The 25,728-nt window shown below is 39.5% G+C and overlaps 1 protein-coding gene and 1 long non-coding RNA gene across 4 annotated transcripts in view; one reads left to right on the top strand and one right to left on the bottom strand.

The window, feature by feature from the left end:
• The first annotated feature begins 58 nt into the window (after positions 1-58).
• LOC121084185 lies at positions 59-8,684 on the top strand. 3 transcript variants are annotated; one of them, XR_005826625.1, is made up of 5 exons: positions 59-1,648; positions 2,387-2,422; positions 2,681-3,016; positions 4,481-4,660; positions 7,848-8,684. It is a non-coding gene; the product is annotated as an uncharacterized LOC121084185 (long non-coding RNA). The 3 variants fall into 3 exon arrangements; XR_005826626.1 differs by lacking the exon at positions 4,481-4,660; XR_005826627.1 differs by lacking the exon at positions 2,387-2,422.
• ROCK1 (Rho associated coiled-coil containing protein kinase 1) overlaps positions 5,477-25,728 on the bottom strand; it is a 92,097-nt gene continuing 71,845 nt past the window's right edge. The window contains exons 28-33 of the mRNA XM_040585360.1: positions 20,324-20,394; positions 15,606-15,694; positions 14,136-14,214; positions 13,754-14,015; positions 12,737-12,944; positions 5,477-6,999 (exon numbers count right to left, since the gene is read on the bottom strand). Coding sequence (XP_040441294.1) covers positions 6,996-6,999; positions 12,737-12,944; positions 13,754-14,015; positions 14,136-14,214; positions 15,606-15,694; positions 20,324-20,394 — 713 coding nt within the window. The 3' untranslated portion in view covers positions 5,477-6,995. The remainder of the gene's footprint in view (positions 7,000-12,736; positions 12,945-13,753; positions 14,016-14,135; positions 14,215-15,605; positions 15,695-20,323; positions 20,395-25,728) is intronic.

The following is a 25,728-nucleotide window of genomic DNA, read 5'->3' on the forward strand; positions in this document are numbered from 1 at the left end:
GCAGCGCCGGAAGGGCGGGGCGGGGTGGGGCGGCCGCGAGGAGGGGCGCGCGCGCGCGCCGTGGGCGGTAACGGCTGCTCGGCGGAGCGGGGCCCGTAGCGCGGGGGGCGGGCCGGTAGGCGCTGCCCCTCGGCGGGGAGGTGGGAGGCGGCCCCAGCTGCGGGCTGCCCGGGGGAGCGGCGCATGAGGAGCGTGACGGGACAGCGGGCTGCGGTGCCCGGGGGCGCGTCGCCGGCCGGGGCGCGCGGCTGGGGGCGGCGCCTGGTGAGCCCGCTGCCCTGCGCCTGCCGCCCGCGGGGGCCCGGGGCGAGGAGCGGGGGGCGCCGCCGTGGAGGGCGAGGGGGCGCCGCGGGGTCGGGGCCGTTACAGCCCATCCGCCGGTTGGCCCGAACGCGGCGACTGCGCGGGGGCGGCGGGGAGTTAAAAAGGGAAGGCTGTTGCGGATGAGCTGCTTCTGGGTCGTAAGAAAACGGAGAGATCGAACTGTCAACGGAAGAACTTTTCGGGCGAGCAGGGGATGGCTAACTCGCCAGCAGGTACCCTAATGCTGGGTGGTAGATGACGGACAAGGAGCGCTGAAGGATGAGTGCGGTGGCAATGGCCAGGAGCCTTCAGGACAATAAAAGGTAGTTCTAGAGGTACTAAAAACGGTAAACATGGAGGTACGAGTCTCACCTGCTACAAAAGCAGTTTAGGTATGAGGCTGTTAAAGAAGCTCAAACAGTGGTTAAGCATAAAAAGGAAGAGTATGCCAGAAAGGAACATCCCTTCCTCAGACCCCTTTCCTAGCTGCCACCTCTAAAGATGTGACATCGCTGCCGTCCCCAGCTCCTCTGGCAGCTGCAGCTGGAAGAGTTTCTGCTGGACCTGCTTCTGCTGTAGAAGAGATACCCAGAACAAGAAGGATCTTTCCTTGATAAAAGCGCTGCTCACCAAATACTATTTTTAATTCCAAACAGTTGAAGAAGGATATACACAATGGCTATAAAAATAACCAGGGCTTGAAAGTAAGCCTTAAAATGGAAGGCTTAGAAAATCTAGTGTTTTCGGTTTGTCAAGGGGAAGAAGAATCAATTGATTTTATTGTCCGGTGTGGGCTCCTAGATGCAAAAAGGAAGTTTTGGGGAACAAGGATTACATTTCAGAGCAGCTCCAGTGGGTGGTATGCTGAAAATAAGATGGATCTTGAGTTAAGATGGAGTTTCCAGTTACCGAGACTATTTAAATGTTGTTAAAGTTTAGCAGCAAGGGTGACAAATTTTCTGTTACTTTGATTTGCTTGAAGTAGCTTTCTAGAAAAGCTTTAATTCAGTTCTAGGGTGAGATCCCGCAGACCATCTATTGAAGTGAGAGGAAATCCCAGCTGTCTGCCCACGAGTCCAAGCGCAGGACATCTCCAGCCTGGCCATTTCTTCTTACTACCAACAGTGACTGTTACAGAGGCCATTTATTCGTGACTCCTGAATGGAAGTTCAGTGCTGTACAGTCTGAAGCTGCACTGAGTACATTCTCCCCTTTAGAATAAGGAGGACCGGGGCTCGGGCAATCACAGCCCATGCGTTTTCAGGATTTCGGAAAGGCACTGGAGGGTGCTGTGCTGAAAGAGAAGAAATTTGCAGCTGCAGGACAACTTCCCAACCTCCATAAGGTGAGGAACCGCTACCTCCCTTTTCTTTCCCCCAAGATCATGTAGGCCTTTTCCTGCCATTAACAGCTTTGTGCCATTTTCCTGAAGGAGGGGTTCAATAGGTGCTGGTTTCCTTGAATCCGACACAAACTGACATAAGGAGTGTAGAGACAGAGAGTGCAACCTGATGTAGGAATGCGAAGTAGAGATTACCCTGACAAAATTTTAAAGGATTGGTTGAACATTACTAAATGGGTATTTTTTCTTTGTGAAGACAAGCCCTGAGCAAACCCCAGGCTGGCTCGCGAGGGCACGGGGACAGTGGAACTGCCTGCCCCAAGCTGTGTCTCTGTGGCCTTTCACAGGGCCACCTGAGCATGGCTGCTTCCCATCCTGAGCTGGCCAGATGGAAGCCAGCCTGCATCCAAAAGCTGGGGGCGTGTCGTCAGCACAATGCTGTGTGCAGGCCAGCAGGCCTGGCAGCATTTATTAACGCTGGGAGACAGGTGAGAGCAAGTCCCGATCTATGAAATCTCCTGTGGCTCAGTTCTGAGGAGCACAAGTAGCCGGTGTAGCCTCATGGTACAGGCAGGTGCTGCAGAACCGCAAGAGGCATGGGGAAGCAAGGCAAGCCCCTTTGCAAAGCATGCTTCAGGCACCTCTGCGATACCTTCCATAGAGCAAAGGAGGTGGTCTTCGTTTTAAACAATCAGTCTCAGGAATTAAAATATTGCATTTACATTTCTTGTTTCTTGAAAGGGGAAGATGTGTTATCCTCATTCAAGATATTGACAGGTACATTTTATTTTCTGTGGGAAACAATGTTCGTGGGAACCTGTCTGTCTGTCTTAAAGCTTTAAACATTTTAACGTGTGTATTCACAGCACAAGTAGGATCAAATTACATTATTAACGCCTGTCTTGCAGATAATTGCCATGTATATTAAACTCAAAATAATCCTAGTTTTAAGTGGTTTAGATGAAATTTTCCACTGTCCTGATACATTACAGTACTTTACGTATTTAAAGATTAAAATTCTTTTTTGTGATAAAGGTAAGCATTCCACTTCCCTGCACTGCAAACCTTGACAGTCTCCAAAGGAGCACCCAGAAAACGAACAGAAACAAGATACAAGAACAAAACACTTGTGCACAACCTTCCCAGCACCGCGCAGGGCTGAGTGAGGCTCACATGGAAGTCGCTGTGACTGCCCTGTGCAGCAGTGGCTCTTCGAGCCGACTTGGGGGCTCAGGCTATGGCACAGTCCCGGCACTCCCAACCTGAAAGCCACTGCTACATTTGATCCCTATGTCACAGTAGCTACAGACTGAAGCATGCCGTGTCAATAAGGCGTGACTTCTACATAGAGATGATGCAGCAAATTGCAAGGTAAGGAAAAACGTAGCAATCCAGAAGATACTTAAGGTGACACACAATATCCCCCATTTCAGTGTTACCCATGCCATTTCAGCAGCTTTCACACTTTCTCCATTCTGCGTCACCACAAACATACATCTGGAGGAAGGAAGAGCAACAAAACCCTTATCTGCGTTTTTTATGTTTGTAACTAGTACAGTAAAAAATCTCGGTAGAGTTCACCAGCTCAGAGAGCAGCTCAGCACCTGCTGCTTCCCTCACTGCATGACTCCTGACTTGCTGCTGGCTACAGCCTTGGTGGTTGCTGCTAAATCCTGCTTGTGGGAGAGGCTGTTTCTTATTACCCAGGCTGTTTTGCTGCAGTTACCTACTCTTATCATTGTCTTTTCCTGTTCCCTTCAGTAGGAATAGGGAGGCTTGAAGAGGGAATGAGAAAGCTGATTTTGACATTCTACCAATGTTAACGAACTTATAACTTAATATAGTAATAGAAAATGGAAAAAAGGTGGAGGCAAATCAAAAAACGATCATGTAAGAATCTAGGCTTCTTAATTTCTCAAAGCGTGTAACACCACAGCTTTACCAATATGAATGAAGCCAGTTGATTTATTCTAGGCCTTCATAGCTTATACATTCATATCCCTTGATGACTTTCTAGACTGTAACAGATGACTGTAAGCAAAATGTTCTTGTAAGAGAAATCATTAGTGACAAGGGTAGAAGGCAAGCAAAATAAGACAGCAAGGGCCAGAAAAAATGGAGCTGTAGCAAATATAGCAGCACACTGATTTTTTTTTCTGGATGGTAAAGCTGATATGCTTGCTAAAAGTTTATTATTAAACTATTTTTTTCCCCTGAAATATCTGTTTGCACAGCTGAGATCATACTTTTCCTAACAGTAGAAACCTTTGGCTGAATTTGTTATTCAAAGTATGTATTCCTGTAGATTGGCACCTTGCTTACAGTAAACAAGCGCCAACATCAGTATATGAGAACACAAACACTGTAATTTGCATGTCTAGACTTCATTATTACAGCATTTTAGTGCAACTTATCCCAGACATACAAGTCAATGTAATTTAACACTTCATTATGTCTGCTGCTGCTTTCCCAAGCAAAATCAGCATTTAAAAATAATTGCAGAATTTCAGCATTGCTAAAAAGCTATGGAAACTATAGTATGTACCAAGCTGTAGAGCAGGGGTCCTCACACTTTTTAACCAGGGGGCCGGCGCGCGGATGCAGTGGCAGGCAGCCCTCTGCGGCTGCTTGGTTTCCCCCCCAACCCCCGGCGGGGGGGGTGGGGGGTTCTCTAAATACCGGGGGCCGGACTGAGGACCCTGGGGGGCCGTATCTGGCCCGCGGGCTGTAGTTTGAGGACCCCTGCTGTAGAGCAAACCCATTTCTTCCTCAGTCTTTCCTCCCTCTTCCCGCTAGTTGTTATCTATTTATAACTGTTTTTATGCTATTTTTCAGATTCATAAAATACGGCATTACAAGACGCTACTTTTTTTTGATTAAGAAATTATTCAAGCAAGAGTTTGTGAGCCTACAGAGGTAGCCAGTCACACATAAAGGAAAGCAGAAAAGCAATCAAAAACCTAATCTGCATCTGGAGAATGGCCTTTTCTATTGCTCCAAATTTTCTATAATAATGTATGTATTTAAGTAATATAAGTTTAATCATTTTACTGTATTATTTCCCCTTTGGATGTGTGATAGGAAATTAAAGCAGGTCATAATTATCCCTTGTATTGCTTGGCAAGCTAACACTCAATGTGACTGGCAATCCTGCAGGTAGTCTTCAGTGCTCCAGCCACAGCTTTGGAATTGCTGACATTTCTGATACAGCAAGCTCAACACAGAGGAACTTTCTGAAATTACCACATCACATGCTTCAATTTATCTATACTTCCCAGCTCTGTGACCTTCAAAGGACATAAAATCATTCACATGTAATTTGTCCTTACTACTCCATTGTTCTACAAGCCTTGGTAGATTACCCAGGGAGATTTATGGACAGCTGGCTTCATGGGTTGCATAGGCTGTTCCAGAAGAAAACCCAAACAAAACCCAACTAAAACCAACTCCAAAAACACCAACAAAAAAACCCCCAAAACTCCCACCAACAAAAATACCAGGATCCCCGCCTCCAAATAAGCAGGATTTCTGAAGCTCCAAATCTTCTGCATCATGAAGGATGAAGCCATCACAAGGCAAGCTCAGGGTGGAGGTTGAACAATAAATACAAATTAGGCTCCTACAATAGGCCACGAGAATAAGGGAATAAAAAAAAGATTTAGTATGGTATTTACTTATTTGTGTAGAATAGAAAAAATATATTTCAGTCCCCTAGGTGTTATGTTGCAAATGCATCTTGTACTAGGAAGCTGTTGCAATGTCTGGATGCTTAGAAAGATGTAGAAGCTGCAGTCAGGAGAAAACACCATGCCAGTCGTTTTCAAAAGGGTCTTTCCATAAATTACTTTATTTCTCATTAAATGAGCACAGAGTCATTACCATATTAATAACAGATATGTTTATTATTACATATCCATCAGTGCGGCTTTCAATACCACTTGAAACATGCAAATCGTCCTATGGACGAATCAGTTTTCCAGTGCTTCTTATTTAATACACAACTGCAAAGCCATTATAAATTACTGAGGAGGTATTTGGTTAAGAAATAAAATAAAATAAAACCATACTGCCCATACTATGAATGTATTCCTGCTACAAAGCAAGAGTCTGACAGCATTTACTGAAATTCCTGAATTACCCAGAGCTTTTGCGTTATATGCTTGCTTTTTTTTCTCTTTTTTGCATTGCCTACACATCTCTTGGCTTATGAACTAGAATCAGTCTTTCTTTGTAAGAGGAATTCTCATTCAAAGATTGTACTTAATTTAGAAAATGCATCTAGCATCTATAATACTTAAACCAATTAAAATACAGTGAAAACCACTGGTATGCAATAGTTTTTTAGAGTTTTCCTTTGTTTAGTTTTAGATTTCTACATTTATCGACATGGCAATAATACAATTTCTCAAATTAAGGCACTAAAAGGACAACGTAAAACCCAGTAAAAGTGTTCTAAGAATAATTTACAGTTCAAACAGTGCATATATTTCTTAAATGTTTGTTAACTTAATGTATGGTATCACTTAAAATTGTAAGGCAATACATTATACAGTTATAGAAATGATGTACCCCAAAATATGCTTCCAAACTCGGTGGTTCTCTTTACTGTTAGTTTCTAATGCCTCTAATAGTAAATTAATTCAGTATGGCTTGGCAAAAATGCATAGATTAAAGGCAATTAACTTGTTTTCCCCCCTTTACAAACCTGCTGAATCAGTATTTTGTAAAGCATAATGCAAAATATTTAACACTTTGATCCATTCCATAGTGGGTGGTTAGCATTAAGGCTGTTAAGAACTCTGCAGTGAAGGCACTGAAGTTCAAGTGATAAGGCTTCATTTTTAAGCTAGTTCTGCAGTCTTCAAGAGCACAACTTGGAGTTTTGAAAGCAATTACAGTCCTCGCTGAGAAACCTTCCTCCTCTACTCCATTTCATATGCTCATCTTGACATAAATATCCCCTTCACAGGGTCAACAGTCCTTTTCTTTCACCGATATGAAGAAAGTTGGCTGCATTTCATTGTGATTGACAGGCTTTTTTTAAAAAAAAATCCAAAAAGGCAGCACCTTTTTTTTTTTTTTATATACCTAGCTAAGCTTTATTTGCTTTAACTTGCATTACATAGTAATAATTAATCTAATCTACCTTTAGGCAAACCCGCAATTAAACACCCTCAGCGTGCTTTTGTGCCAAAGCAAGGAGGAGACAGTAATAGCAATTTTAACCCTGAAGCCTGTGATAGTTATGTTGAAAGGAACAACAGCCCGTCTGCACTGCTCTGTGTGGTTAAAAAAAGCCCTGTTTCTCAGACTGCATCCCATGAGATTCCATTAAGCACTGTACATGTGGTTAGCTGGAACAAAGAAGAAAACAAACAATTAATAACAAATATAAAAATTAGCTTCATAACACTAGTGAAGATATTTTTTTCAATTGACATGGTACAATACTAAGATCATACCTACCCAATCTTCCACAAACTGTTCTTAATTTCAAACATTCAATGAACATAGAGATTGGGCAGATGATAATACTACTGCAGCTTTACAAGTAAATGATTAAGACTAAACAACCATGGGTGTACTCACGGCAAATACAAGGTGACACAAGAAAAGGCTCTCTATAGGGCTAAGAGCACACACATGCAGTTGCCAGAGCTCACTGATGCACAGCAGTTAATGCACATGCATTAACTTGATCAGGTGCCCAAGTCCAAATATATTAGAACACCTCAACTGTGCTGACCGAACGTGTATAAATTAGCATAATATAAACTATGAAGTGTAGTTTTGGATCTAGAAGCAGTACTGCAAATGCTAGCACGTTCATCATGAAGTTCTGATTCAGATTTACTATGGTAAGTTACTGAAATGAGGAATAGAACTCCAGATGAACTTATACGCGAAGCTCCTTTTAATGGGTCTGATACACCTCCCCATGAAGTCAATAGTGCTGCCTATCAACTTCAAAGAAAGGTAGATCAGATCCTAAATGAATGTACTAAGATGTCTTAAAGCATGTGTTAAAAGTCTGTACCCATTCGACAAAATAGTTAATGCCTGCTTACATGGTAGGACTCCACCACTGAGATCAAGTGCTGCTATACTTGTCTGACAAGAGAACAATGTTCAGATACTTAGTAAAAGCTAAACACGTATGCCCAGTAAAAATCATCACTGTTTCTCTTACTCCCACGTCTAGATAAAAAGGTCAGGATGAGAACTGCAGGGCGCAGTGTCTTGAGTTCAGAGAAGCTGATGTAACAACTCGCTGCCTCCTGAAAGGAAAAGGGTCTGCTGTTCCTCCACTTTATCTTCCTGACGCCAAGGCAGCACCCTCCTGCTTACCTGCCCTCAGCTTTGGCCATCACTGTACTTCTTAGCAGGCTGATCCACTCGCTAGCTCAGCAAAGCAGTTCTACATTTTTTTGACAGTCAGGAAACTGAACTGTGGACCTTCATGGGAGGGTCCAAAATGGATCACTTCAAGCACTTACCCAGGATCTAATGACAGAAGCACACAGAAGGAAGACAGAGGGAAAATGCTCCTCCTTATGTAGCAACAGGCTGTCAGATTAGCTCAGCTACTGTGCAATTGCCAGTTAAGTGTTGAGTATGTAAGTTCCATTGTAAATTTGTTTCATACTCTTAAGTTTAAGCACCTGGTACGTCAGAAGTGAATTTTCCTGAAACAAATCCAATGCCTCTTCTTTCTAAACATACAGCATGGAATATATAGTGGTACTGGGACACAGGCTGACTACTACATTGCAGCAGTAATTGTCTAGCTTGTGGACACTACTAACATAGAAATTTGTTCAAGAAAAACAGAAAAATATCCGCAGTAGAATAGCCTGAAAGACAAGTTCCTATCTGACCTTTTTCTAATGCTTATTTGCTGAGCGTAACTCTTGATTCTCTTCATTATTCACTTGCATTGCTGTGCAGGTGCCACGCAAGCCCCACTACATTCCAGTCAAGTCAGTGGCAGCTGTCTGATGGGGATGGAGCACGCCACAAAGCCACCCAAGCAGCTCCTCAAGCATCAGTGAGGTGTGGGGGCTCCCCACCTGCTTCCTGCACATGTCTCCATGCAGCATGACAGGCCGGCAGCACACACATACCTAGCACTCTTGCTGGTCAAGTACTGTGCCTCTCTAAATGGCTTATGCTTAATATGCTTCTTCCTCCACACTCAGTGCCTACAATATACAGCATTAAAACAGAATTTGCTGTAAATTAATTATAGGTTCTAAGAAGCTATGTCAGTATTAAATGTCATTAAGAAGCAAGAATTCTAAGGTCAAATATCAATTATGTCATCAAACTCACTGACGGATTTGGGCTTAGTCTTGAAGAACACTATTAATATTAACGATTTACATCACAGTCTGTTAGAAAAATTCAAGAAGCTAAAGAGATAAGATACCACGCAGGTATTAAGTTCTGAATTGCCAGAAAACTTAAAAGAGCTTTATACCTTCCCAAGAACTTGGAAGATCCCATTGGGTGATGGAGAAAGGTGTGAACAGAGGCTGTACACTAGGACAGATGGCGAAAATGCAAAGCTGCAGTATTCCGAACAGCTGATCCAACCTGATACTTCACTATGCAAGATGATCACCTTCACCTTTCCTCCTTCCATTCCTGAGACAGATCTGGTGCTTCCTGGACTCTTCCATGAACCATTGCAACTTCCCAACCCAACAGGAAACCATATGCTTTTATTCTGGGGGGTTAGGGTTGGGGTCTTTTTGTTGCTATGCTTGGGGTTTTTTGGCTTTTATTTAGTGAAAACATTCCTGGATTAATTCTCTGCTAGAAAATAGATTCGTTTACTGTGGTAATCTGTGAAGCATGAGCTGACACAAGGTAAAGCACAGGAATGTGCAGCTCTTCTCCTGGTGCTGGTCAGCTGTTAGGCTCATTGATTCTCATTAGGATCTCCAGAATCCTAAAAGAGCTTTAAAAGATGGTGTTTCTCATTTTTTAAAAAAGTTCCCATTCACAACTTGCATAATTCTATGATTCTCTTAACACTCTCACACTACAAATGCCAACAGGATAAACAGCAGAAATTGTCTGAGCAACCAATCTCCCCAAACAGACCCATTCCTTTAAGAGTTACTGTAAATTTTCAAATGTGTAAATCTCTTCACACTAAAAGAGACTAGCTGCAGACTTGTTCTTGCTAAAGGCAACCCCAAACCAGCACTCCTATTAAGACAGAGTGAAAAAGAAAAAACGAATTTATTTAAGAAAATGGATTTGCTCCCATAAAAGACTATGGATGAAAACTCCTGCACTTTTTCAATTAGCTCTAAAATGCCTGGAAAAAAAATAAGATCCTGAAATGAAAAACCTGAGAAATTACAGTTATGCTGAAGAAAAAAATCTATTGAAAATCTAGCAGCTATAAGACGTCTGAATACCAGCGCTGTTTTGCCTATAGTAGGTTTTTAACCTTAACCTCCGCTTCTTTTTTCTTTGTGTGCACACACGCAAATTCCCTCTTCACACCCTACAAGAGGTATATTACAGCAAATCAAGTATAGCTCATCTGAAGACTCTCCAAAAACTGGAAACAAACATTGCAAGAGAACTTAAAAAAAATCTGGTTGTTACAGCTACCTGAGGACCTTGCAAGGACAAATGGAAAGGAAAGCATAGTCCAAATACAATTTGAACAGTCTTTTGGAAAATAAAGTCTACAACTCTAAATATCTAAATGTGAAACAAGGAAGTATGCGCTACATTACAAGGTGAACTCTACATAGGTAATGTTTGGCAAGGGGGAGGGGAAGAACCTCTATACTTGCTAACAGAGGATGATTTCTAAAATGTACAATCAGGAATATGCTCTTCCAAGCATTGTTTTAGATTATTTCAATTAATACAGCTCAAAGACACATGTAAATGGTGTATTAAAATAGTTCTTTCCTACCCTATTGGCTGCTTGGTTGGTTTTACTTTTTTTTTTTTTAAACTGTCCAAGAATGCTATCTCATCAAAAGATTCTCATCTTTTTTTGGAAATCTTTTCCTGTTATGTGGAAAGGAACAAATTTTTTTTGTCATTTTTTTTGGAAAGCAATGTTGACTAGCATTATTTGTGTCACATTTTTAAAACTCTTTTAAAACTGTATTAATGAATTGTACATTACCAGTTGTTTATTTGTTGGGATTTTTCTTCCAGAATTTATGGTGGGATGACCATTCAGTATCAAAATCATTCCACCTAATCCTTTTAAGTATCAACATGATCTGCTTTTTCTTTCAGTCTTAGGTGGTCCAAGACCGACAGAAAAATTTTACTAATCAGTAACAGAGCTCTAACCAGTTCAAAGTACTTCTATTATCTTTATCTGCCTGTTTAAAAGGACTGCCTTTAATAACTAGTTTCTAGAATCCAGGTTATTGTTCAAGTAAATGTATCACATAATACATAGGAGCACTTCATATTTTTATCAACAGAAGTACTTCTTCAACAGCCCTATGATAAATAAAATGCCTCTATGATAAATGATAAAAAAATGATGTTAAACAACAGCTATTAATGATGCCTATTTTAAAATCAGCAGGTGTAATTTATATCCAGAAGTCTTAAAAGATCTAGCTAAAGCCTATGGAGGGGTCTAACAATTTTCAGTAAATCTTGGAAAATTGAGGACTGAAGGAAAAATAGGTTTGGAAACACTACAAAGCTTTATAAAAGCTTTCGGAAGTTGGGAGAAATTGACATTTTGTAGACAAGACAAACAGCTCCCTTGTATAAGTACACACCACCCAAGTACATAACAAACATGACTGAACCCCCCTGAAATTAGCAATTACTGATTTGTCTTTATCTGGTACAACACTGAAGATGCTACCATTTAGTAAGCAAACTCTGGTTTTACAGTCAGTCTTCATAACTCAGGTTTATCACTGTCCTTTTACACTGTACTCACCCTTGTTTTCAATAGGTTTTTACAGTGAAGTCTGTAAGCAAAAATTGCCCACTTCCCAGGAAATCTCCCCACAAATCAGAAGTGTTCCTGTGTTTCACTACTTTGGCTCGCTTAAACAGCAGTGTTGAAAAATGTAAAAAAGCTTCATGATTCAGTTATGTCCAGCCATTTGAACTGTAACTGGCAAACTGAGACTTTGTTCAGTGTTTGTGGATAGGGCTTCTCCCCCAGGTAGCCTATCACAGCTATGTGTTTTTAACTGCTTGTCACAGATGCTTTCTATGCCCTTCTCCTCATGCTGTTGCATTGATTATTATCTCTATCACAATACTGCCCACGACATCACTGTTTCTTATATCGACAGCTAAGTATTTGAGGCCTAAAGTTATCTTCCTGGATGAGATTATCTTGAAGGCCTTCACTGAAAATATCTTGAATCTATTAATTATAGTTACTTATGGGGACAAGAGAATCGGCACCAAAGATTTGTCCTCTGCTTACCTCTGCAGGAGGATGTTTCGTGATATACCCAGTGTCTCTTTACACACAGAAGTTTGCTTTTATTGCGCTTCATGCAACTAAGTTTTGCAGGATATTTTTTTTGGTAGCCCACCCAACCTAGGAAGACTCTCCCTACTGAGACACTGAATGGAGTTACTACTTAAGGTGCCTCACATCAAAAGAAAAGGCCTAAAAACAGACCGAGATCCTGTAAGTTTCTCATTTCAATCCCATTTGCAGAAGACTTCTAGCTTACACAATCTCTGAGGCAATCCATGAATGATTGTGTGGATCATCTTTACAGTTAAATGCCACTGCTAATCTATCTACTGATGCTGTCTTTAAACAGGCAAAAATGCAACCAGCTCCCTCACATGCACTGGGAGGCCAGGCACTGCCATCTCTATGGTACCTTTCCAAACCCAAGGAACAGAGAAATTTACCACAATAGCAGGAGAATTCTGTCTGTTCCCTCCTTCAGAATTTGAGCAGAGATTTAGATCAGCAGTTCAACAGTCATAACTATGGAATCATTTCACAATTTCATATTAAATAGGATCTATAAACATATATATATATAATATATATAATATATATTTTTTAGCTTAAAATATCTGTAGCTTTGATAGTTTATTTCTCACCTAGTTTTTCCAGAAGTATTTTTAACAACTTTTCGGAATGACTGATTTGCTGAGGATCTTGTAGACATAGTTCTAGGAGAAGCACGAACAAAAGTAGATGGTGGTGTCTTCGGGATCTTCTTTACTAAATGAGTTACCCACTTCTTCTGTTCATCTTGACAAGATGCCAGTAACAGCATATCTCTTGCTGAAGTTACATCATAACTCACTAGAAGTAAAAGGAGGGAGATGATTCTGTGAAAACTAGGACTCGTTATCACAATATAGAATGATGACCTACCAGGTGTGCCACTGGAAAAAACAATGGCATGTATATATATAGTTGTATTGCATTTGTTTATATATTTCTGGAAGACAACAAACAGCAGGGAAAATTATGAATACAGATTCTTTTAATATTGGTCACTCTGCATTCAGATTCATGAGTCTAACATTAATAATTAATATTTATTAACTAACATTAATATTCAAGTAATAAGAAAACTTATACTAATTGCAGTGTTAATAAGCTGGAAAGTTGTCTGGGTGCCTTATGGCTGAGTTCCAGAGTACATACTCCAAATGCTCCACTTCACAGGCACACAGAGAGGAAATCTTTACTCCAGTCTGTGAAGCAGCTGAAGAACCACTCTTCAAGGTCTCGGCACAGCTTGGTCATGTGGCCTCTGCATTGTCCCTGATGTGGGCCATGATTAAGTACACAGAGAATGGTCTGGGAACCAAGGAGCTGCTCAGTACATGGGCACAAACCTCTAGGGACCCTTGAGCTTTCAGGGTCCGCAGCAGTGCCATATCAGTTACACCACTAACGGCCTCCCTGCAGAGGCTTGCCACAGTTGCCTGTTCCTAAGTGGTGTTAGCACTCTATTATTTTAATAGCATCTTTCACATCTAAAATCATAAAACTGAATCGTTTAGAAAACTTTTAAAATGAAGTGCTTTTGTTTGCCTCCAGTAGTTCAGCAGGTCTGGCTAAACCATGCAAAGAATACAGAATGCAAAAAACCATGAGTATACCTTTGCATGGTGCAATTAATTCCTCCTTTTTATCCAAGTGGTCTCTATGGCACTTAACATGGCATCTTCGACATTCCAAGGCAGCAGGGGGTTTAAAGACATGCCAAAGAGGTTTGGCACAGGCCTCACAGTTGGCTGGGAAGTGGTATAACGTTGGAATAAATTCATGGCCTTTGTGATTTAGAAAATTTGTCTTCTCTGTTGGCTGTACTGGTTCTACCTCCAAATCCTTCCTGCATTCCCCCTCATTAGCATAGAGAATCTGAAAAAGAATTACTGCTGTGTTATTGTTGAAGTACTACATATTTTTACACAATTTTCAAAGAAGCCACCAAACTTTTTCAAGAGAGTTAAATAAAAATGAGAATACACTTCTTACTACCTGGAATATTTTAGGAATTTCTTCTGTTTCAGCTCTATATACATCTCCTTGGGTTACAGGCCGGACATGGAACAGTTTACTAGATTAGAAGAAACATGAATCAGAAAATGCTAAAAGGCTATGTATGTTTTTAAAACAGTTATCAAAGTGCTTTGAAAGTCTTATAATGTTTATGCAAGCAATACAATATACTTCAAGGCTGCAATATGATTCTAGGAATTAATTCATAAACTACAAAGATCTTGTCTACCCAAGGAAGACCAAATCATTTCATAGCACGGCAAGAGGGTTATCTTACAATGGGTTCAAGATCCATCATGGCCAATTTGCCTGTGAAAAAGGCTTTCAAATTCTTCCTCAGAAGACTGGGAAGTCTAACTGATTATTGCTATAAAAGCTTACTGATAACCTTGGATGGAAATAACCATATGAAATATAGTACTACTCACTGATTTTCTTATTAAATTGTATTATCAGTTGGTAAATAATCAATGCCAGAACATCACAAAAGGCAATCTGGGGCACCAACTTTTGAAAATGCTTTTAAAATTGGAACAAACAACATCTTACACTGGGTCAAGACTGGAAGTCCATCTATCTCAACATCCTGTTTTCAACAGTTGCCGTAACAGATGTTTATGTAAAGAGAGTAAGAAACAGCTTGAAGAGAAAATAACTTTTCCTGGCTACGAGCAATTGGCAGCTTAAGCACTTCCTGAGTTTGAGATTCCTTCCAGACCACTATTTGTTAGTCACTGATAGACCTATTCATGAATTTTGAAACCTTTTTTCAGTTACTACTCTATAAGGTCCCATAATGTCAATCAGCTGTTCAAACATCACATTCAAGTCACATATCAGTGATGGGCTTCAGTGATATTTGACACAATTTTCCTCATGTATAACCAGTGTAAAGGGGTGACCATTTACTTTGTCATTCTAAACAGAAACCATCTGGAGAAGTTAGAAATGCTTTGGGCTTTATCAACACTGACCCTTCCTCGGACAGCGAGAAAAAGGTATGAAGCCAGGGGATGAGACCTAAAATCAGATAGCCAGTTCTCTAACTATCATGCCCTTCTTTAGAAAGCAGCTGTTGAAGCAACTGGAAAAAACAGTCATTACACTGAATCATGAAAAGAGATAGGTAGGTTCCACTATCTCTGACCCCTGTCTGTCATAACAAGATGAAGCTCTTCATTTCTGTAAATTCAGACCACTGACTACAGACAGTGGCACTTTATTGTGTATTTAACTTTTTCTGTAACATTTAGCAACAGTAGGACAAAGAAAAAGTAGTATCTTATCAGCACCCTGAAATACAGATAAAGAGGCATTTTCCCACTAGTATGGGAAATTAAAATTTTTTTATGGAATGTTGATTCCAAGCTTCTAGATATGTTATCAGTTTTCTCACACAAAATACTCCTTTGCCAATTTGTATCCAAAACTACCAGTAACTTTACTTACTCTATATCTAGTACCATGGATGGATTAGACTGGTCCTTGTCCTTTTCATCATTGTAGAACAGTATCTTTTTACTGCTCACCACCACATACTGGGGAAAGAAAGGGTAAAACCAAGTTAAGATACCATTTACAAAAGCAACATTTATCCTACTGTACTGCCATATGCACATAAAAAACCTGAGTAAATTAAAGCTTTTAAACTAGTATCAGAAGATACTGAAATCATCACACAGACAGCTATACTACTGACAGCTGTGCAATGCTACAGCTGCAGTGACTGTTCATTGTCACTGTACCCCCAAAATGCTTATGATGACTCTGGAAATCTATCTGTACAGAAACTTATGCAAGTAGCAACTGAAATTTATATTACCCCAAAAATTACTGTATCACTGAGAACTTCTGGAGCGCAGAATCTAGCACTTATTGTTGAAGTTGTAAACAACAACTCTAGTTATAAAGACCTGCAGGACTCACTAGTACTTTGCACCAAACTACTGGTAGGCTAAAGAGATTCTCACAGCTCCAGCTATTTCCTACACTTCTAATTTAATGGACTGGTAAAATAAACAGCCAAAATGATCAGCAGAAACAGAGGTCTGGTATACATTCCAAATCTAGGAATACACCGAGACAGTAAGGGAAAGGTTTGCAGAGGAGGATAAAAGAAATGGACATTCTTTTGCTACATGTCACTTTAAAGGTCAAACCACATAGTTTCATCCAAAGTGGTAAAGATGTTAAAGAACAGAAACATTTAGTAATATGTTGATTTTTTTTTTTTCTGAGTGTTCTCAAAGTTCTTGCTCCAAATCTGCATATTAATATATTACACCTATCCTGTACCACTGAAAAAGCTGAGTACTTCAGAATGCACGGAGTTCTGGGGAATAAGCAAGAGCTACCAGGAAGGCAGTGAGTTTTCAAGCAGGAGTGGACTGCAGGACCAGTTTCAAGAGAACTCCCAAATGCTGAGTATGCCTGCAGTGTCTGCGCCCCCACCCTGAGAAGCCCAAGGATGCTGTGCTCAACCTAAAGAACAGACACCCTTTCAGTGCTGCTCACAATCACGCAGAATTATAAACATTTCTTCATGACAGGAAAAACAAAGCAAACTGCTCACAAAAAAGTTTTGTAACCCAAAGGCCAGTTAAGATGAAACACCTCTAACATAAGTGCTTCCTAGTGATTTCAAGCCTGTAGAATTTGCTGCCTGTTGCTCTTCACTGGCAGCTGCCAGTCCGATGTCTTTGCTGAAACTGTCCATAGGCATAAACTCAATGACAGCTGTGGCAGTTCCCTCCCCTGCAGTTTCAAATGTTTTAGCAACAATGTATTAAAAGGTATGAGGTACTCAAGAGGATTAAAAAGAGGCAGACTGACTGCTCTGTCTATAGTGAGCTCCAGATTCAGGTATAATACGACCCTGAAGCAGGTGAAAGGACAGAAAAGCAAGAGTGACTACACAAACAGTTCATCTTGAATTACTGGTAGGTAATTGAATGGGTTTCTGCATGATGCAGATACTGACAATTTAAGTAAATGGTGTCTACTCCTCCTGCAAGAGGAGGCTGAACCTCCTCATTACACTGGACTTTAAGTCTGACCTCAGAACCTGAATATGAAAGTTACCTTAACAAGTTTATAGAACAGTCTTTTAAAAATGTGTTCTGCAAGTTGCATCTCAATTACTGAAACGAGTCTAAAAAAGCCACAAGGGATGTTGTCATCCCCCCCCTCCCCCCGGACTAAAAGGGGCTTTCAGCTCCTCAGTCAGGACTCTTAAATAGAAAGCCTGATCAACTTGAAGCACCAGGTACTAAGCTATAATAGTGTGAGCCTCTTGCTATTTTCCCCACTGAAGAAAGAGTCTGTGCTTGAATTCCTTTGATCTAACTCAACAGAAAGCTAATGCTGCCTTTGTCTTTGAAGCCTGCACTTCTGCCCTTCACAGGCAAGAGCTGGGCCTTAATATGACTACTGTAACAAATGCAAATTCTAACTGCAATGGAATTCAGTTATCACACTGTATACAAGTCTTGGTGAAAGAACAATTTAACCTCACCAAAAAAAAGTTATGTACAAAAGCCTCAAAATCCTGTCGTGCACATCCAAAGATCTTCTGACAGTTCTGTTCTATAGTGCTTTTTGAAGGGTATTTGATCAGCTCCCCTTGGGATGAAATGAAGTTCCAGATAAAAATACAGCTAACCCATGTTAGTGTTAACTTGAAGTATAACTCAAGTGTTTATTCTCAAATGATTTTCCACACTCACCCCTTTCTAACTTAAGCTAAATGACTTGGAGGGCATGGGGTAAAACCATCAGTGCTACTGACATCTGAGTGAGAAACGCAGCAGCTCAAGTTATAACAACTCAGGCATCAATCCAATGGCACTGCTAACGCAATTTTGCCTTGCCTTTAAGTTAATCCGGGCATGCCTGTATTTGAGGTTGCATATCTCCCACAAACACCAAACTGAAAGCGCACGAGAATCGGAACAGGAGCACCTGAGCAGGCTGACTACAAGCCAGCTTGTTTCAGATACGGTACAGTTCAGCCAACAGAATACATGTAAGTCAACATGGCCCCTCACTACCGTGTCTCACTGGTTTCAACGACAGCTAGGTTAAGGAATCTTACCAGCATGAGTCATTTTATGACAGAGGCATCCATCTATACTTCGAATTCCTTCAAAGTGCAAAAACTATTATTCAAACTAGGAAAGTATGAATGGAGTAACTGCCTAAAATACCTTGAGGGAACTAAACTAAGTATGCCTATACTGGGCATGCCTAAAGAAGCCCAAATACAGTCTTTCACTGGAGAAGCTACATTTATCAGAAGTTTAAAATTTTAATCATCAGAGGATGCAAGAATCATCTCCATTTCTAGAAGACAACTAGAAAAGGTTGCTGGAGATATTCTGACAGGAGAATGATGCAGTATTTTAGATAATCCAGAGCAGAATAAAGCTACATGACTTGTGCCTAGGCACAGTCACTTCTGTTCATGGACACTGCCAGAAGTCTGACAGCATCCTGGAGAATCACCTCCAGAACAAGAGGAATCAAGCAGCCTTAGCTGTCAAACAGAACAAGTTGCAGAATAGATTTACAGATAGGTATGTTTCATGAACACCCAAACACTACTGGCATTTGACTCAAATACGGCATGAAGAATGTCCTTAACCCTGTCCTGTAGATTTCATAGAAACATAGAATCACAGGATCATTTAGGTTGGAAATAACCTTTAAGATCGTCAAGTCAAACTGTTAACACAGGACTGCCAAGTCCACCACTAAACCATGCCTCTAAGCACCATATCTACATGTCTTTTGACATTCCAGGGTTGGTAATTCCACCACACCCCTGGGCAGCCTGTTCCAATGCTTCATTTCCTGCAGTTCTGCTAACAGGGAGACAAAGTGAAATGCAAAGAGACAAGAAACCAACTGAAAAGCATTTGAGGTATCTATAGCAAACCCGAGGTTCCAAATTGTGGTAAGCAAACATTTTCAATGCGGCACTTGTTTGCATTGCATCTCATGTGAGAGTCTGGGAGAATACTCTAAGCAGCCATCAGATGAAATAGGACAGAGCTTAACACTCAATCTCTGCAAGCTAGAATAGGTGGCTGTGTTAACTTACAGCCACATCACCAAGAAGGTCTGGTACTGATGTAAAAATAGGCAGGTCTGGAACTCAAAACACTCCCAACTATATAAAGTAGGTCACGTTAGCCAACTGGAATCAGACTTCAGCAGCTAACAGCTCAAAACAAACACTTCCGTGCTTCTTTGAGAGGAACTAAATCCTCCTTTAAATTTTGTAGGAACCACTTCTAACACTTGTAGAATGTGAACATGAACAACAGCCTCTGAGAAGGACTTTTCAGCAGAAATCAGACAGTTAACTTGAAAGTGTCATGAACAAACTGAGTAATTTCCAATACTGGTCTTTGAATGTAAGTAAGGAAGATGCAGGGAAATAAACTATTTCATATGAATTGCTTGCAAAATTTAAAAAATTCTAGTGACCATGTTCACTTTTCCAACTTGTTATATTAAAAGATGTTCAAAGAGAGGAACTGGAAAGCTAGAAAACAATCAGAAACTGGTTCTAAGCTTATAGGCATCCCACTTTGAACATCTGAAGCTTCAAAGAACTAGATCATAACCTCTGCAGAGGCAAAACAATACTGCTTTGTTTAGGAGTGGGTGTTTCTGTTTCTGTTCTGTTTCTTTTCAAGAGAGACTGACCATTTTAAAAGTAAGGGACATGGCAGTGTCCTTGAAAATCATGTGTGGCAACTTAGTATGATACACTCTTCCACGGCCTTCAGAACATTTAGGTGTGGTATTCCCTACTCTCTGCTGTCAAGTTGCACAAAGAGCTTATTTTTCACCAGCAGGATTATAAAGAAACTTACTCAAAGGAGAAACAAAATTCTGAATAGTTCCACGATGCCCATTGTAAAGCATTTCCTCACCGGCCTGTCATAAATTTGCACAATGTTATTACTACAGATTGCATACTGAACTTGAATTTTCTTGTTGGGATTTTTTTTTTTCTTCATTAAAATAATGTATACACACTAAATTGTTTTAATTGTTTTGTTTGCTCCTTAAATGTGAGCTGTAAAACCAATCCACCATACGCCTAAAAAACTTTTCAAGGGAGTTGAAGAAGAAAAAAAAAACCCATCCATTTGTACCTGTTTCTTCCAGCCATGCCGCTTTATATTTCCTTTGTTTGGTATTGAAAGCCAACCTTCAAGTCTTGATTCTGGTTTAAAAAAAATGCATATTAAATAATTTCATGTATTTATAATAATTAAGCAGAATAGCACAAAAGCAAACTATTACTAGAAAGGAAAATATACTACATGCAGTAATAGGCCATTACCTGTTCAGCAAAGCAAAATAAAAAGCACAGCTAAGTAAAATGTAGATATAAGTATTTACTTCATGCTTCATCACAAGCTAACATTTGATTATACAGTTACCACAAAATACAGTGAAACTGTTTTCCTTGATGCCAACATCTAACACTGTATGTAAATCGTTTGCAAAGAGCCAGGCAGGAAAGACTTTGCTTTGAAAATGTGTTACAGCTTAAACGGAAGATGATTAAGAGATTCTCAATATAAACATAATTTAATATTCAGCGGGGCTAAACAAAAATACTCAGCAGAAAGATGCAGCAAGTAAAACAAACCAGATCCACATTTTCCAAGGGGAACAAAAAAAGGAGAGCGCACAAGAGCAAGCAAAGCTATACGGATGTCCCATTACTCACAGAAGATAAGCATAGGAGATAAATAAATAAGGAATGCAGGAAGAATCAACTAGATATAAAGAATAAGAGACAAGCATTTTATTTAAATTTTCAGTGGACAGTTTTTGAAAGAGTAATGTAATAAAGTATTTTCCTAATATGAAACTACAGAAATAATTTAACAATGATACAAAGAAGCGTCACAAGACAGCATTCTGCCTAATGTGGATTATAGATTTTAAAACCCCCTCTAGATAACTGATACTTGGGTTTGATAGGCATTTTTTAAATTAAGAAGTGAGGTAATAGCGGTGAGAAACTATTGTGATTCCGTTAATTTGACACAGTACAAAGTCTCACAATTTTGTAAATGTGAGAATGAAGTAATCAAAATTTCATTCCATCATTATAAATCTATTTCACAATTGAGAAAAATCTGAGTTTTTTTTAAAATGATCATAAAAATGTGTTTATAGAAAAAAGGTACAGAAATATAGCCGATAGCTAACGTATGCATTCTTTACAATAAATTTAACTGGCAGCACCGAAAACTTCAAAAACATTAAGTTAAAATTTGTTGAAACATTCTCCACAAATGTATTTGTAAGAAGGAGCTACTAGTCCCTGTCATCCTTCAGGGATAGTTCTGTGTGAGGTGTACCTCAGCAAACTCTGAAAATACATTCAAATATGTAAAAGATACTGTCCATATATTTGTTCCGTGAAATTGCAACGAGACTGACAGCCTAGCCTTGCAGCAGGCATTGAAATGAGGCGTAAAACCCCCTCCCTTCCCACGTTAGCCTTACAACATACCATACTTAGAAGTGGACTACACTTAAAAATATAGAATCGTTTCCTAACATTTCTCCAAACAGAATTCAAAATACTGGTGGACCAGTGAACTACTCAAATTCTAATTGGAAGAAAGGCATGTTAGCAGCACTCATTCCAGTAAGAAAATTTCCTGGAAAAAATTAAGGAAATGTGTATTTCCCTGCCTGTCGTATCTGTACAAGAAATCAGTGGGGTGTGGGTTCTCCCCCCAGACCCCTCCTCAATTTTTGATATTCAGTAGCTTTGGAAAAAGAAGCCTACTTCCTTCATGTCTGCAGGCATCACAGATAATGCTTATCTTGTTTTAAATACTTCCATTAGTTTTTACATCATGAAAAGATTCTTCCGTTTTTAGAAATTTTAGAAAAAAACTAAATCTCAAGTCCTCCATTGCAAAATAAAGTGATTAATTGATAATGAAGAACATGGTATGGACAACTGGAATTCAAAAGCAGTATTGTATGGACAACTGTGATTTGAAAGGAGTAAGTAGGCATCTATGGAAATTGTGACATATGAAAATCTGGAAAGATTTATTAATGATAAATTTTAAAAGATGCATCAGGGACAGTGTAGGTAGGCGTTTTTCTAAGCTCATTTCTATTTCAGCGCATTCTGAAAAAAACTTTAAAGTAGAAACTGGATAAGCTGTTACAAATGAATCAGATGACATTCTCTTCTGTCTACTATAAATCTATTTTAGTGACCAAATTCTATTTGCATGAGAGATGATTTCTGAGCTGTGAATAACATCACGCAGTTGAAAATAACACTTTCTGAATGCACTCCTTTCAACAAAGCTAACATTTGTCTGGAACCAAATGTACTCTTGAAAGGGTAGATGAGCCCTTTCATTCTAACCTTGCCACAAAGGTTTGTGTCAAGTAGTATTTATAGTGTATTTTAATTTCCCTTGACAGAGTTAGCTAGTACAACTGCAAATGCTTGTCTGGCCATTTCACAAATATTTGATAGAGAATAATAATATTTATGAGTGTTCTGATTAAGTAATTAAGAAAATATGGGCTATCTAGAGTATGAAAAAGAATCTTCCATTCCTGTCTTTAAAAATAGGCTCAAAACTATTGCCTGACAACTTCCTTTATTTTGGAAAAAATCCTAGAATTGATACTTCATATTTCCAATGCAGAAAATCCAAGACATGCCTCAAAAATATCTGATGGCTAGTTGGACCTGAGTAGAATATGACAAAAGAATTCCATAAATGCTACAGAACTTATAATTATCTCTGAATATATATTAAAATGTGGATTTGCATTCTAAACATCTTCATGGTTATTATTCATATTGCCAGAATTCATTGCGATTCAGTGTGATAAATGTTGAGTTCTAAGAGTAACTCTTCAACAAAATCACACTAGACAACCATGACTGTACTGACTGTAAGACTTTTTGCTGTTTAGGAGCGAAGTAATACAGGCACCTTCATGAGCAGCAGAGCACCTCTTTCTAACGTTCAAGAATGCCTCCTACTCCTCAGACTCTTCCATAGTAACAAAAACCCTTGAGATACTATCTTGCTAATTCTTTCCAGTCCACCCTTCCCCTTTGAATCTTTCCTTTCTCAGATTGTCTTACTATAATTCATGTGGCTCTCACCAAAGATTGCTGGCTGGATCTATGCTTGGAGGTATATTCAGGTGATGGCTACTTGCAGGTATTTCTGAAAGTCCCATATTAAAAAAACCAACTGTTGGCTTAAATGGTCCATGTTTTATTATTCCACCTTATCTTTGTGTAAAGATAATATATAACATATGGTGTAAAATATTATGTGCTGCATTTAAACCTCTAGGACAGCTCAATTGCTTAATTTATCTTGCCAATCAGATGAAAAGATATAGCACTTAGGAAAAAAAAATCTTAAGTTCCTAAATACATTTTGTCTTGACAAAAAGAAACCTGTTTATAATCATGTAAGTATTAAGACTTCCTAAGTCCAGCCAGGAGGAAGAGGCATTCCAAAAGCATCATTAAAAAGCAAATACTTCAGCTGTTTCAGCAAGGACTCTATTTAAACATTGGAGACATGAACTGAGACATAGCTGCTATCTGAACCAATAATCAGCAGTAAGAGTTACAAAAATCAGCTAAAACTAAATACAAGGAAAACCTTCCTCTACATTACGCTCTTTCCCATCTGGTGAAGCAAAAGCCAGAGATTAGCCTGGATTGTCTAAATGAGCCAATCCCTACCTTCAGAGAATGAAAGTTGCCCTGGGAGCTGCCAGAACTTGAGGGGGGTGTTTAGTTCAACAACAGACGGAAACCACCTCCAGCTGAGATGCAGCTGTAAGGTGTTACCACGTGATTTCTCTGGATCTACCTCCAAATACAGAAAATTTTACCGTAAAATTTTCTGAGTATTAGGAATTCATTTCAGTATTACCTTGAGTTTATTCAAAGAGTGCAAAGCCTTCTGAATCAAAAATTTTGCAACATGCACTTCCCATAAATAATGAATTCTACTCTTGTAGCCTCTCTGGTCACTGGTAAACTAAGCTCCTTGATTATACATGATACCACCCCATAGCCTGAACCTCTCTGCCATGCAGGATGACAGTGGACAATGCCTGAGAGCCAGGGTCTCTCTGGAATTCCATGAACATTACTATCACACTGTTTCATACCAAGGTGTTTTTTCAATTAAACCAGAGACTGCCCGGGACCAGAACTGAGACTGTGGAATCATTCCTTTAGATATGTTTACATTATTTTGTGTTTAAGTTTTCCCTGGACATGTTTTTACTGTGACAGGAAACTGAATAAATCATACTATAATTACTGATTTAGTAATTTTACCATATATATGTCTTAAATATTTTTAAGGAATGCCTTTGCCTTAAGAACAAATGTATCACCTAGAGAATCCTACTGACTACTCATCAGGTCCATCTCATTAACAAAATGCTATTCAGGGTGCTCTGAAGGAATGCCTATTCTTGGGCTACAGAAATGATGAGAACTTAGCACGCATTTGAAGACATACAACTTCATATAACTAAATTGTAGCAAATTAACTGCTGTGGTATGCCACCTTGTTTTGAAGACTAATTACTTGGTTCACAGAAAAATACCTACACGCTGCATAATTTCCTCTTTCTGGGGCATAGGGTATTTCTACTTTGAAGATTGGCTTTTTTTTTTCCTCCTTATAATGCTAGTACACTCCTTTGCCCTCTACTTGGCTCTTTGACAAATGTGCGAAATCTGACTATACTAATGTCACTTAATCTCTTTTAATTACCTAAATTGCTTCTTATTCAGATCCTGATCAACACAGAGCATCACTCAAAAAAAAAAAAAACCAACACAAAAAGCAGCATGTAGGGACATGATCTAAATCTAGATAAGTCCTAATAATATGTATTAGGAGTCCTACCTGTATGACAGCAACACCAGCAGCACAACTGCAGTAAAAATCAGAGGCATGTATAGCGATAAGGGCAAAAAAAAAAAGAGAAGAGAAATGAAAGGCTAGTAAAAAAGAAACAGAGGGGTCATGAGTATGGAAGAGTTACAGCCGACTTGAAAAGATCTTGCACATACTGAACTTTCTGCCCCAATATTCAAGTGGCAGGTCATACAGCCAGAAGCCTCCCAACACATCTCCAGAGGCAAAACTGAAAATAACGTACCTTAACGAGGCAGACAAAAAGTGCTTACTCCTACAGTCTTGCCAAGATCTAAGAGACAACAGGGTCATATTGACACACTATTGCAGTTAAGAAGAAAACAGGAAGGTGCCTATGCCCAGATGGAAGCACTGGGTGTTTTCAGTGCAATATGCAACAGTCATGCTGAAAATGGCTGAGAAGGAAAGTGAGGAAGCTCAAAACTACCCTTTTATGTAGAATAAATCTGGTCTGTTTTCCTGTAGAAAAATTTAAACTCTTAATTTACAGGAGTTCGGAAGTTTTCAATAAAATATTATGAACCACAGCGTTCTTCATTTAGGAGACACTATCAAACATAAAGCTTGAT

This window comes from Falco naumanni, chromosome 3, assembly GCF_017639655.2.
Source record: "Falco naumanni isolate bFalNau1 chromosome 3, bFalNau1.pat, whole genome shotgun sequence".
Classification (NCBI taxonomy): domain Eukaryota; kingdom Metazoa; phylum Chordata; class Aves; order Falconiformes; family Falconidae; genus Falco; species Falco naumanni.